The sequence below is a fragment of the Hyperolius riggenbachi genome, chromosome 6, assembly GCF_040937935.1.
Source record: "Hyperolius riggenbachi isolate aHypRig1 chromosome 6, aHypRig1.pri, whole genome shotgun sequence".
Taxonomy (NCBI): domain Eukaryota; kingdom Metazoa; phylum Chordata; class Amphibia; order Anura; family Hyperoliidae; genus Hyperolius; species Hyperolius riggenbachi.
In genome coordinates, this window is record NC_090651.1 from 30,246,117 (window position 1) to 30,259,817 (window position 13,701).

Genomic DNA, 13,701 nt, shown 5'->3' on the forward strand with positions numbered 1-13,701 from the left:
GAGAAACTACAGCAATTATTTAATGTTATAAAACATACATGTCAAACTCCGGCCCGTGGGTTAAATCTGGCCCTCGGAGCAATCAGATTTGGCCCTCAGGTGGTTTCCCCACTTTTTATTATGTTTGGCCCACTCTACACCACTAGAGAAGCTGTATTGGAGGGTAAGCCCTAGATCACCAGGTAAGCCATATGGGAGGGGGACAGCACTAGATACCAGGGAACTGTATAGGACAGTGATGGCTAACCATGGCACTCCAGCTGTGGTAGAACTACAAGTCCCATGAGGCATTGCAATGCTCTGATAGCTCTAAGCATAACTTGGGGAGGCAGAAGCATGATGGGATTTATAGTTTGGTCACAGCTGGAGTGCCAAGGTTAGCCATCACTGATATAGGAGATTAAAGGGGGCCACAAGACACCAAGTAACTGTATAGGGGAAGGAGGGAGCCACTAGACACCAGGAAACTGTTTAGTGGAGGGATGACCAATACAAATCAGGGAATTGTGTAGATAAGGGAGAGAGGACCACTAAACATCAGGAAACTGGATAGAGGCTGGAAGGGGGATATGAGAGACCAGGGAATTTTATAAGTGAGGAAGGAGGTCACTAGACATTGAGGTCTTCCCGTGACTTGGTCCCAGAGCTCAATTTCGGCCCAGTTTGACACTCCTGTTATAAAAGGTAGGTAAGGGCTTGGAAGAAGAGGAGCAGTAAATGTTGGCCAAATGTCAGAAGCCACACAACCCAGATGGAGCCCTATGGCAACGCCAACATCAGCAATCACACTTTACAAAAATCCTTTGCCCAACACAGCTGGTGCTACAAACCTGCGAACCCCACTATTCCGCAGAAGGAGAAGGGCTTAATCTTAGCTAGAAATAGGCTAATAAAATTAATGGTTATTCATAGGGATTGTAATTCACTGTAGCGCCTGTAATAACTGTATTCACGATCCTAAAAGCGTTCAGGCTCCGAGGTTGTTCTTTCCATGCGGTTTGATAAAGACACCAAAACAAAACAGTACTGGAAGAACCTGGAGGAAGTACTAGACTAAGTTTTGGGGCTTCAGGTTACAATAAATCCTAAATGAATCCTACTGGATGGAGATCTCGTCTCCTTCAGGAACTCCAAATTACTGCACTGCATGTGTTCGGCTGTCAAACAAGACGATCAACTGATAACAGGCTGCTTGCCAGATCAAACTGGTGGATCAACCCTGCCCAACTATCATGCAGGTTGGAACGTGTGTTCAAATCTTTCAAATAACTTAGATTTTTTTGTATTGCGGACAAATTCTGCAGTTTGTTGTTTAGCTTGTGCACATAGCATTTAAGTGAGTTGGTTGTTTAGTTGGTTGGCGTGTGTGTATGTACTTGTCATGCAAACAACTTGTGCAGTTGGTCATGTTGTGCAGTTGGTTGTGCATTATGTTGGACGTGTGTATATGCCTAAAGTACTTCTATCAGTAGGTAATCTGTTATAGGCAGTCTATTACCCCCAAATTGGGCTCTAAGTGAATGCTGAATCTGGAACAACCTAATGTAGGTGGGTCTGGGTATTTGGTACCTACGAGAGAGTTCTTCCACAGGAAGCAAAAGTTTGTCGTTAGAAGCAACCTGCTCCACTGTAGTCACTCCTCTTGTTACGTTAAACAATTTTTAAAAGTAGGCTTAAGATTTGTACAAGTAGCAAGCAATGGGCTATGCTCTTATTTCACAGTCACTTGGTTGCCAGAATGTTATCTCACTTGTGTGTTGGAAGTGGCCAATTAAATGGATTTAAGCAGATCACACCACAATGAACAAAACAAACCGGTTTTGAAATGATGAAGCAATTCCATCATCAGTGGGATTACCTTAAGGGCTCGTTTCCACTGTAGCGAATCCGCATGCGGGCACTGCATGCGGATTCGCATACTTAATGTTACTGTATGGGGTTGTTTCCACGTGTGCGGCGGCGGCGGCGTTTTTCTGTGCGGGGAAAATCTGCACGACAGGGTCGTGCAGATTCGCGTGCCTCAGGAATGCGGGCGAATCGCCGCTAATGTATTTAATAGTAAAAACGCATGCGTTTTTACATGCGTTTTTACCCGCGAATTCGCGGGCGATTTCGCACCTTTTCAATGTTATTTTGCCCTGGCAGTGTCATGGTTAATTTCGCATGGCACCCTGCCATGCGAAATCGCACGCGAAATCGCGGGTAAAAACGCATGCGGAAACGCATCCGCATGCGTTTTTACAAGCGTCGGAATGCGGCCGAAATCGCGTCGCAACAGTGGAAACGAGCCCTTAGTGACTCTCATCCCTCCTGATGGCAGGTCGGGCGGAAGATTGAGTACACCAGAGCAGATACAGTAAAAAGGCTGCAGTTTTACACTCGAGAGTTTAACAAGATCAGGTTCACAGAGAGCACAGTGTGAACATTATGTGACACACAATAGAGATCTCGTCGGATCGCTGCCAAAAAAGTAATTATTGAGGTTTGGAATAGTTGGGCTATTGTAAGAGCCACAGATTCACACATCATCTAATGCAGAGGTGGCCACACTTTTTTAGCTTGCGAGCTGCTTTGAAAGTGGTTACCACAAGCCACACCTGCAGCACATGCACAGCGGCAGTCCATCAGTGATTACCACAAGCCACACCTGCAGCACATGCACAGCGGCAGTCCATCAGTGATTACCACAAGCCACAACTGCAGCACATGCACAGCAGCAGTCCATCAGTGATTACCACAAGCCACAACTGCAGCACATGCACAGCGGCAGTCCATCAGTGATTACCACAAGCCACAACTGCAGCACATGCACAGCGGCAGTCCATCAGTGATTACCACAAGCCACAACTGCAGCACATGCACAGCGGCAGTCCATCAGTGATTACCACAAGCCACAACTGCAGCACATGCACAGCAGCAGTCCATCAGTGCCTACCACAAGCCACAACTGCAGCACATGCACAGCAGCAGTCCATCAGTGATTACCACAAGCCACAACTGCAGCACATGCACAGCGGCAGTCCATCAGTGATTACCACAAGCCACAACTTCAGCACATGACAGCGGCAGTCCATCAGTGATTACCACAAGCCACAACTGCAGCAATGCACCGCAGCAGCCCATCAGTGATTACCACAAGCTACACTTGCAGCAATGCACAGCGGCAGTCCATCAGTGATTACCACAAGCTACACTTGCAGCAATGCACAGCGGCAGTCCATCAGTGATTACCACAAGCCACAACTGCAGCAATGCACAGCGGCAGTCTATCAGTGATTACCACAACTGCAGCACATGCACAACGGCAGCCCATCAGTGATTACCACAAGCCACAACTGCAGCACATGCACAGCAGCATCCATCAGTGATTACCACAAGCCACAACTGCAGCACATGCACAGCGGCAGTCCATCAGTGATTACCACATGCCACAACTGCAGCACATGCACAGCGACAGTCCATCAGTGATTACCACACGCCACAACTGCAGCACATGCACAGCAGCAGTCCATCAGTGATTACCACAAGCCACAACTGCAGCACATGCACAGCAACAGTCCATCAGTGATTACCACAAGCCACAACTGCAGCACATGCACAGCAGCAGTCCATCAGTGATTACCACAAGCCACAACTGCAGCACATGCACAGCGGCAGTCCATCAGTGCCTACCACAAGCCACAACTGCAGCACATGACAGCGGCAGTCCATCAGTGATTACCACAAGCCACAACTGCAGCACATGCACAGCGGCAGTCCATCAGTGCCTACCACAAGCCACAACTGCAGCACATGACAGCGGCAGTCCATCAGTGATTACCACAAGCCACAACTGCAGCAATGCACAGCAGCAGTCCATCAGTGATTACCACAAGCTACACTTGCAGCAATGCACAGCGGCAGTCCATCAGTGATTACCACAAGCCACAACTGCAGCACATGCACAGCGGCAGTCCATCAGTGATTACCACAAGCCACAACTGCAGCAATGCACAGCAGCAGTCCATCAGTGATTACCACAAGCTACACTTGCAGCAATGCACAGCGGCAGTCCATCAGTGATTACCACAAGCCACAACTGCAGCAATGCACAGCGGCAGTCTATCAGTGATTACCAGAACTGCAGCACATGCACAACGGCAGTCCATCAGTGATTACCACAAGCCACAACTGCAGCACATGCACAGCGGCAGTCCATCAGTGATTACCACAAGCCACAACTGCAGCACATGTACAGTGGCAGTCCATCAGTGATTACCACAAGCCACAACTGCAGCACATGCACAGCGACAGTCCATCAGTGCCTACCACAAGCCACAACTGCAGCACATGTACAGTGGCAGTCCATCAGTGATTACCACAAGCCACAACTGCAGAAATGCACAGCAGCAGTGCATCAGTGATTACCACAAGCCACACCTACAGCAATGCACAGCGGCAGTCTATCAGTGATTACCACAACTGCAGCACATGCACAGCGGCAGTCTATCAGTGATTACCACAACTGCAGCACATGCACAACGGCAGCCCATCAGTGATTACCACAAGCCACAACTGCAGCACATGCACAGCGGCAGTCCATCAGTGATTACCACAAGCCACACCTGCAGCACATGCACATCGGTAGCCCATCAGTGATTATCACAAGCCACAACTGCAGCACATGCACAGCGGCAGTCCAAGGGCTGTGGAGTCGGTACAAAAATCTTCCGACTCCAACTCCGACTCCTCAGTTTCTGAAACCACGACTCCGATTTCAACTCCGGGTACCCAAAATTGCTCAGACTCCGATTGCTCAGACAACTGCAGCACATGCACAGCGACAGTCCATCAGTGATTACCACAAGCCACAACTGCAGCACATGCACAGCAGCAGTCCATCAGTGATTACCACAAGCCACAACTGCAGCACATGCACAGCGGCAGTCCATCAGTGCCTACCACAAGCCACAACTGCAGCACATGACAGCGGCAGTCCATCAGTGATTACCACAAGCCACAACTGCAGCACATGCACAGCGGCAGTCCATCAGTGCCTACCACAAGCCACAACTGCAGCACATGACAGCGGCAGTCCATCAGTGATTACCACAAGCCACAACTGCAGCAATGCACAGCAGCAGTCCATCAGTGATTACCACAAGCTACACTTGCAGCAATGCACAGCGGCAGTCCATCAGTGATTACCACAAGCCACAACTGCAGCAATGCACAGCGGCAGTCTATCAGTGATTACCAGAACTGCAGCACATGCACAACGGCAGCCCATCAGTGATTACCACAAGCCACAACTGCAGCAATGCACAGCAGCAGTCCATCAGTGATTACCACAAGCTACACTTGCAGCAATGCACAGCGGCAGTCCATCAGTGATTACCACAAGCCACAACTGCAGCACATGCACAGCGGCAGTGCATCAGTGATTACCACAAGCCACACCTGCAGCACATGCACATCGGTAGCCCATCAGTGATTATCACAAGCCACAACTGCAGCACATGCACAGCGGCAGTCCAAGGGCTGTGGAGTCGGTACAAAAATCTTCCGACTCCAACTCCGACTCCTCAGTTTCTGAAACCACGACTCCGATTTCAACTCCGGGTACCCAAAATTGCTCAGACTCCGATTGCTCAGACAACTGCAGCACATGCACAGCGACAGTCCATCAGTGATTACCACAAGCCACAACTGCAGCACATGCACAGCAGCAGTCCATCAGTGATTACCACAAGCCACAACTGCAGCACATGCACAGCGGCAGTCCATCAGTGCCTACCACAAGCCACAACTGCAGCACATGACAGCGGCAGTCCATCAGTGATTACCACAAGCCACAACTGCAGCAATGCACAGCAGCAGTCCATCAGTGATTACCACAAGCTACACTTGCAGCAATGCACAGCGGCAGTCCATCAGTGATTACCACAAGCCACAACTGCAGCAATGCACAGCGGCAGTCTATCAGTGATTACCAGAACTGCAGCACATGCACAACGGCAGCCCATCAGTGATTACCACAAGCCACAACTGCAGCACATGCACAGCGGCAGTCCATCAGTGATTACCACAAGCCACAACTGCAGCACATGTACAGTGGCAGTCCATCAGTGATTACCACAAGCCACAACTGCAGCACATGCACAGCGACAGTCCATCAGTGCCTACCACAAGCCACAACTGCAGCACATGTACAGTGGCAGTCCATCAGTGATTACCACAAGCCACAACTGCAGAAATGCACAGCAGCAGTGCATCAGTGATTACCACAAGCCACAACTGCAGAAATGCACAGCAGCAGTGCATCAGTGATTACCACAAGCCACACCTGCAGCAATGCACAGCGGCAGTCTATCAGTGATTACCACAACTGCAGCACATGCACAACGGCAGTCCATCAGTGATTACCACAAGCCACAACTGCAGCACATGCACAGCGGCAGTCCATCAGTGATTACCACAAGCCACACCTGCAGCACATGCACATCGGTAGCCCATCAGTGATTATCACAAGCCACAACTGCAGCACATGCACAGCGGCAGTCCAAGGGCTGTGGAGTCGGTACAAAAATCTTCCGACTCCAACTCCGACTCCTCAGTTTCTGAAACCACGACTCCGATTTCAACTCCGGGTACCCAAAATTGCTCAGACTCCGATTGCTCAGACAACTGCAGCACATGCACAGCGGCAGTCCATCCGTGATTACCACAAGTCACAACTGCAGCACATGCACATCGGCAGTCCATCAGTGATTACCACAACTGCAGCACACGCACAGCGGCAGTCCATCAGCGATTACCACAAGCCACAACTGCAGCACATGCACAGCGCCAACCCATCAGCGATTACCACAAGCCACAACTGCAGCACATGCACAGCAGCAACCCATCAGCGATTACCACAAGCTGCCAGTAAATTAGATGCCTATCATAGTGTCGTCCTCAGTAACCCAAATAAAACAGTGCTTGACCAAACAAAGTCACAATATCGTGCTTGCAATATCATGCTCAGTGTCCAGCAAAATTGTAATCAGCAGAAGCAAATAATGCTTCTAAATTTTAAATTGCCAACTGGTAACCTAAAAAACCTCTACACTGCTGTGCAAAACTTCAGCATAGCATATCGCACTAAGCTCATCCAAGTCACAGAGCAAAGGATGTAAGAGGCCCCCAGAAGATAGATAGATAGATAGATAGATACAACTGAATTAAAAACAGCTAAAATAGAAAAATAGAGCTAGCTTACCTCAATAACGAGACATTCATATAAATATGAATTTTAATAAGTACATGCAATGCGTTTCATTGGTCTATGCCCACTTCCTCAGGCTAGCTATCAAAGCCACGTACGGAGCGCTCTGTATTAGCTAGGCCTGCATGCAGATCAGATGGTTCTGACTTAAAGAGCAATCAGTGAAAATAATGTAATACAAAAGTGCTACTTTTACAATAATTATGTTTAGAATGATTTAGTCAGTGTTTGCCCATTGTAAAATCTTTCCCCTCCCCGATTTACATTCTGACATTTATCACATGGGGACATTTTTACTCCTGGCAGGTGATGTCACTGTAAGGAGATGCTGCTTGTTTTTTTGGCAGTTGGAAACAGCTGTAAACCGCTATTATTTTCCACAATGCAATTAGGTTCACAGACAGGAAACTGTCAGGACCATGGTCCTGACATCACACTGTGGGAGGGGCTTCTTAAACAAAATATCAGCCATACAGAGCCCCCTGATGATCCATTTGCGAAAAGGTAAAGATTTCTCATGGGAAAGGGGGTATCAGCTACTGATTGGGATGCGGTTCAATTCTTGGTCACCGTTTCTCTTTAAAGGGGAACTTCAGCCTAAACAAACATGCTGTCATTAAGTTACATTAGTTATGTTAATTAGAATAGATAGGTAATATATTCTATTACCCACCCTGTTTTAAATGAACAGGCAAATGTTTGTGATTCATGGGGGCAGCCATCTTTTTGGTTGAAAGGAGGTGACAGGGAGCATAAGACACAGTTCCAACTGTCCTTTGTCCTGATAACCCCTCCCAGCTGCATGCGCTAGGCTTCAAATGTCAAATTCAAAATGTAAAAAAAAAAAAAAAAATTGCACCAAAACAGCAGAACAAGAACAACAACATCAGAAATCCCATCATGCTTTGCACAGCATCAGGGGAAAAAAGCCCGGGCAGTTTTCTTCTGTGCAGCTAAAAATGAGGCTTGTATAAGAGAAACAAAGTTCTGATGCTGTGAAACTGTTAAAGAAACACCAGGCCTTTTCAGTGCTGCTGAGTCGGTTTTTAGTCTGGAGGTTCACTTTAAGTATAACTGGATCTGCTTGTTTTCTGATTCCTGAAAGATCAGCTAGAAGGACTTCCATGCAACTGGTATTGTTTAAAAGGAAATAAGGTCTCCACCATCCCTCTCACTACAGGTGTCCTTTAGATCTGAAGGCTTTATTAAAAAATAAACCCAAATTACAGCCGCAATGCTGGTTCTCCCATTACAAAAATTGATAAGATTGTGCAAAGGTCATTTGATCATGTATGGTCACACCTTAAATGCAATGCTATGTATAGGAGTAAACTCTGTATGCTGATTGCATTGTAAGTCACAGATAGGAGTTGAGTGTAGACCAACAGAAGCAGAGTCTTAGTCCAAAACGGGTGGTCGACGCCCCCCCCTTATACCGGCTATAGGGAACTGGTTGGGCTATGTGCCTGAAAGCAACCAATTGCAAATCAGTTCATAGCAGCATATAAAAATCCACATTTCAGAAAGTTGAGCCGTGATTGGTTGAGTTCTGCTGCCACACCTGAACCTTCCACTATACGGCTAAATAATGTAAAGGATGCCTGTACAGCGGCTGTGCCCTGGTGCTGGAGGGGTTAAGAAGTCCCGCATAATCTCCCAATAATCGCCTGCAGCTCCTGGCCTGCTGGAAATTGTATTCTTTCCAGTTTAATTATTGCTGGCTCTAAGGAGATTAGAATATATTACAGAGACATCTCGAAGCTTCAGCTGTATTAGTCATTGTTAAGCCCCCGGCGTTCGGTTCTGTATGCAGCTTGTAAATATTTTGTAAACAGTTTATTAATAAAATGATCTACAAATGAGTCGCTTTCCCCTCGGCTGAGCGGTTGCCACGGCTCATGTAAAGCAGGCGAGGGGGGCGGGTCCCTCGCAAGTCGCATTAGCCATGCATCTGCTACAACCAATTCCAACTTTATTAACAATTCAGGCCTCTGACATCGATGACAGCGAGCTAAATAGACTTTATTGAAGAGGTTTTTGTTGAGGCAAACAGTTTAGTCGTGTGATGGTTTAACGAGTGGCAGAATTCACCAATGCAAGAGGGAGATGATCTCAATAATAAATTCAGAAGTCTTTATTTATAGCAGAGTGCTAAGGCCAAGTTCACACTGTGCTTATGTAATGCCCACATAGCATAACTACAACATGCGCATAGCACAGCGCACACTCTGCATGCTAAAGAGGAACGGTCATGAAAATCTTAAAATTTAAAACACATAAAAATAAGAAGTACATTTCTCCCAGAGTAAAATGAGCCATAAATTACTTTTCTCCTGTGTTGCTGTCACTTACAGTAAATAGTAGAAATCTGACATTACCGACAGGTTTTGGGCTAGTCCATCTCTTCATGGGGGAGTCTCAGCATGGCCTTTATTCTTTATAAAGACATTCTCTAAAAATGATTAATAAAAAGATGCTGGCCAGCCTCCCTGCTCACTGTACACTATGTTGGGAGTTGGATGGAGCAACTGCCATTCACTAAGTGCTTTTAAAAATAAAGAAAACCCTGAGAACCCCCCTATGAGAAGATGGGCTAGTCTAAAACCTGTCGGTAATGTCAGATTTCTACTACTTACTGTAAGTGACAGCAACATAGCAGGAAAGTAATTTATGGCTCATTTTACACTGGGAGAAATGTACTTCTTATTCTTGTGTGTTTTAAATGTTAAGATTTTGCGACAGTTCCTCTTAAACATCCACGTTATTTTCATAGCATCAACAATTGCTAGGTAAAGTGCACATTTTTGCACAAGTTCCGGAAATACACTGTGGAAAGGTAACGTGGGCATACCTCCCAACTTTTTGAGATGAGAAAGAAAGACACTTTAAAAAGGACAACTGAAGTGAGAGGTATATGGAAGCTGCCATATTTATTTCTTTTTAAACAATACTAGTTGCCTGGCAGTCCTACTGATCTATTTGGCTGCAGTAGTGTCTGAATCACACCAGAAACAAGCATGCAGCTAGTCTTGTCAGCTCTGACAATGTTAGAAACACCTAATCTGCTGCATGCTTGTTCAGGGGCTATGGCTAAAAGTATTAGAGGCAGAGGATCAGCTGGGATGCTGGGTAACTGGTATTGCTTAAAAGAAAATAAATATGTCAGCCTCCATATACCGCTCTCTTCAGTTGTCCTTTTAACCACTTCAGGACCAGAGGTTTATACTCCCCTAGTGACCAGGCCATTTTTTTTTTTTTACAATTCGGCACTTTGCAACTTTAACAGTTTATTGCTCCATTATACAACTTAGTACCCAAATAATTTTACCACCTTTTCTTCTCACCATTAAAACTTTATTTTGCTGCTATTTGATTGTTGCTGCGATTGTTAGTTTTTTTTTTTTATTACTGAAAAAAAATAATTCATTTTTTATACTCCCCCCTTCCCTCCCCCTTGAATTGGCCGTACACTACGTTACATACATATGCCTACGGTAGGGATTAGATTGTGAGCCCATCAGGAGGACAGTTAGTGACAAGACAATATACTCTATACAGCGCTGTCAGCGCTATATAAATGTTCATGTACTTAATAAATAAAAAACACAGCCTGCCAGCGCTGATCAGCTGCTGGCAGGCTGATCACTGGTGTCCCCTTTGTGTAGTGACGGGAGCTCGCACTCGCTCCAGTCTAATCTCGCTGCTCGTAAGATGGCGATGCTGAGGTACAAAAATCTTTCCTCTCCCTGATTTACATTATGACATTTATCACATGGTGACAGTTTTACTGCTGGCAGGTAGGATCAGTGGAAGGAGATGCTGCTTGCTTTTTTGTAGTTGGAAACAGCTGTAAAAACAGCTGTTATTTCCCACAATGCAACAAGGCTCCCACAGTGTGATGTCAGAACCATGGTCCTGACATCACACTGTGGGAGGGGTTTCACCACAATATCAGCCTTACAGAGCCCCCTGATTATTTGTTTGAAAAAAGGAATAGATTTCTCCTGGGAAAGGGGGTATCAGCTACTGACTGGGATGAAGTTCAATTCTTGGTTACGGTTTCTCAGTATGGGCTCTGCCCCTGAAGAGACCAGGGTTTGAATCTCAGCTTTTCCTGTTAAGTAAGCCAGTACCTATTCAGTGGGGAGACCTTGGGCAAGGCTCCCTGCTTACTGAGTGCACCCTAGTGGCTTCCACTCTGGCACTTTGAGTCTGCCAGGAGAAAAACGCAAAATAAATGTTGTCTAGTCTTTCACGCAGAGATGTGTACATGCCTATACAACTGTATGGGGAATGTATGGGGAGTGTATTCACATGCAGCAAAACCGGAACAACACAACTTGCACAGAATGAACATGCGCTAAGTGACACCAACTCCCAAGGAAGTCGTGCTATCTTAATGAAGATACCACTTTATTAACTACGTCATTTTCCATGACATGCGTCTTACGTCCTGATTATCTATGCTGCAGACACCTGGACGCAAGACTCAAGTCCAAAACTAAAAGCAGGCCCTGCAATAGTCTGTGCACCCTGCCGCTCGTACATGTGTAGCACCCATTCAATGGGGAAAGATTGCTGCTGCAAAAAAAAAATTAAAGTGGCAGTGTCACATTAAAAAAAAAATAAAGTTTTTTTTAAGGTTGTAGTGAAAGGGACTCCGAGCACCTCATGGGCATGAATTTAAGACTCCGAACCAGTACTGCAAAGTACTTAAAGATGCATACCATTCTGTAGCTTGTGCTCTCCTCTTTCATTTGATGCCTGAATCGCCGTTCTACACCAAATAGTTTTCATTTGATTTCAATTTAAAAATCGCGGCTGCCATCTTGGCTATGTTATAACTTCCGGGTCACCCCTGTTCTTCTCTGTTATAGAAGTGCATCACTGAATGAAGCAGGAAGAGGAAGTGACACGTATGGCCATTGCTAGAGGCTCCTCCAGAGGTGCCACAGCACGACTTTGTTAGAAGTCGTTTGGTTTAAAGGCATGTCCATGAGAGGTGCTCGGAGTCCCTTGAAGTGTTAACCCCTACATAACTAATTAATCACCTTGTGTCCAAAAAATTATTCAGATTTTTCATTGTGCCACTATGGAAAAAAAAAACATGCACTATTGTGCAAAGCCTGAGGATAGATTTGGGAAATCCTGTTTACTTGCACACATCTGAAGACTAATTTTAGAAAGAAGCGTTATTTTGATGGCATTAGCCCCTCTGCTGAGAAAGCTGAGCAGTAATAAGGATCATCATAGCCACAGGTGGTCTTGCAAGGGCAGGATACTCACGTCTCTTCGTGGAAAGGTGCTGAGGAGTTTGTACTCATGGCAGGGGAATCCTTTGGATGCTACGAAGTTGAAGAGCACCTGTAAGGGGCTGGAGCTGAGGAAACGCCTCTCGATGAACTCGCCGCTGGGTGTTCTGATGCGCAGTTTGCTCTGTGGTTCGCTGAGCTCCTCCTCTGGCTCCGGTGGGAGGGCCTGCTCTAAGGAAAGCCGGATAGCCTGCAAAGAGATAAAGAAGTCATAAATAACTGTCAATCAGCTTTAACCAAGAAGTAAATGGGAAAAAAATAAAATATAAATTGACAATCTCTTAAAAAACTTTTCCAAAGATGAGACAACAGCAACTTTTAATCCATAAGCACTATGGATTTAAGGTCTTGCACTCACTCATAGGTGTTAAATTGAAGTAACTCTAGTATGGATTTAACATTTCCATAGCCCACCTACTACTGTACTTGAGTTGTTTGCCTAAATTACTGAGTTTTTTGGAATTTTGGAAGTATCGAAAAGATCTCAGCTGCATAGCAGGCAAATTGCCAGACAAGACCAATCTTCCAGAGTCCAAAGTGGGGAAAAAAACCAGCAAGCCACAAAACCGTTAAGGGCTTAAAGGATACCCGAATTGTCTTGTGACATGATGAGATAGACATGGGTTTGTACAGTGCCTAGCAAACTAATAACTATGCGGTGTTCCTTTTTTTTCCTTTCTCTTCCTGAAAGAGTTAAATATCAGGTATGTAAGTGGCTGACTCAGTCCTGACTCAGGCAGGAAGTGACTACAGTGTGACCCTCACTGATAAGAAATTCCAACTATAAAACACTTTCCTAGTAGAAAATGGCGTCTGAGAGCAGAAGAGTCAATAGTCAATAAAAAGGGTCAATAGTTCATAGATTTTAGCTCTGGCATACTTCAATGAATGTGTCATTGAGCAAAAACAATAAAACAGTTAAAACTTAAAAAGTACATTTAAACATAAAACAAAACTGTGGAATATCACAAAAAGTCATTTTTAGGAGAAGGAAGATAGATACAATCACATATTTCATATTTTCGCTTCGGGTGTCCTTTAAAAGGGACCCTGAGCTCTTTTTAAAATAATTATTTGGACTTACCTGGGGCTTCCTCCAGCCCACCGTAGGCTGTGAGTAGAGTTGGGCGAACTGTTAGC

At 45.7% G+C, this 13,701-nt stretch overlaps 1 protein-coding gene across 1 annotated transcript in view; it reads right to left on the reverse strand.

Moving 5' to 3' along the window:
- FAF1 (Fas associated factor 1) overlaps positions 1-13,701 on the reverse strand; it is a 354,104-nt gene that overhangs the window by 17,684 nt on the left and 322,719 nt on the right. Inside the window, exon 18 of the mRNA XM_068239060.1 lies at positions 12,536-12,751. Within this exon, the coding sequence (XP_068095161.1) occupies positions 12,536-12,751 (216 nt within the window). The remainder of the gene's footprint in view (positions 1-12,535; positions 12,752-13,701) is intronic.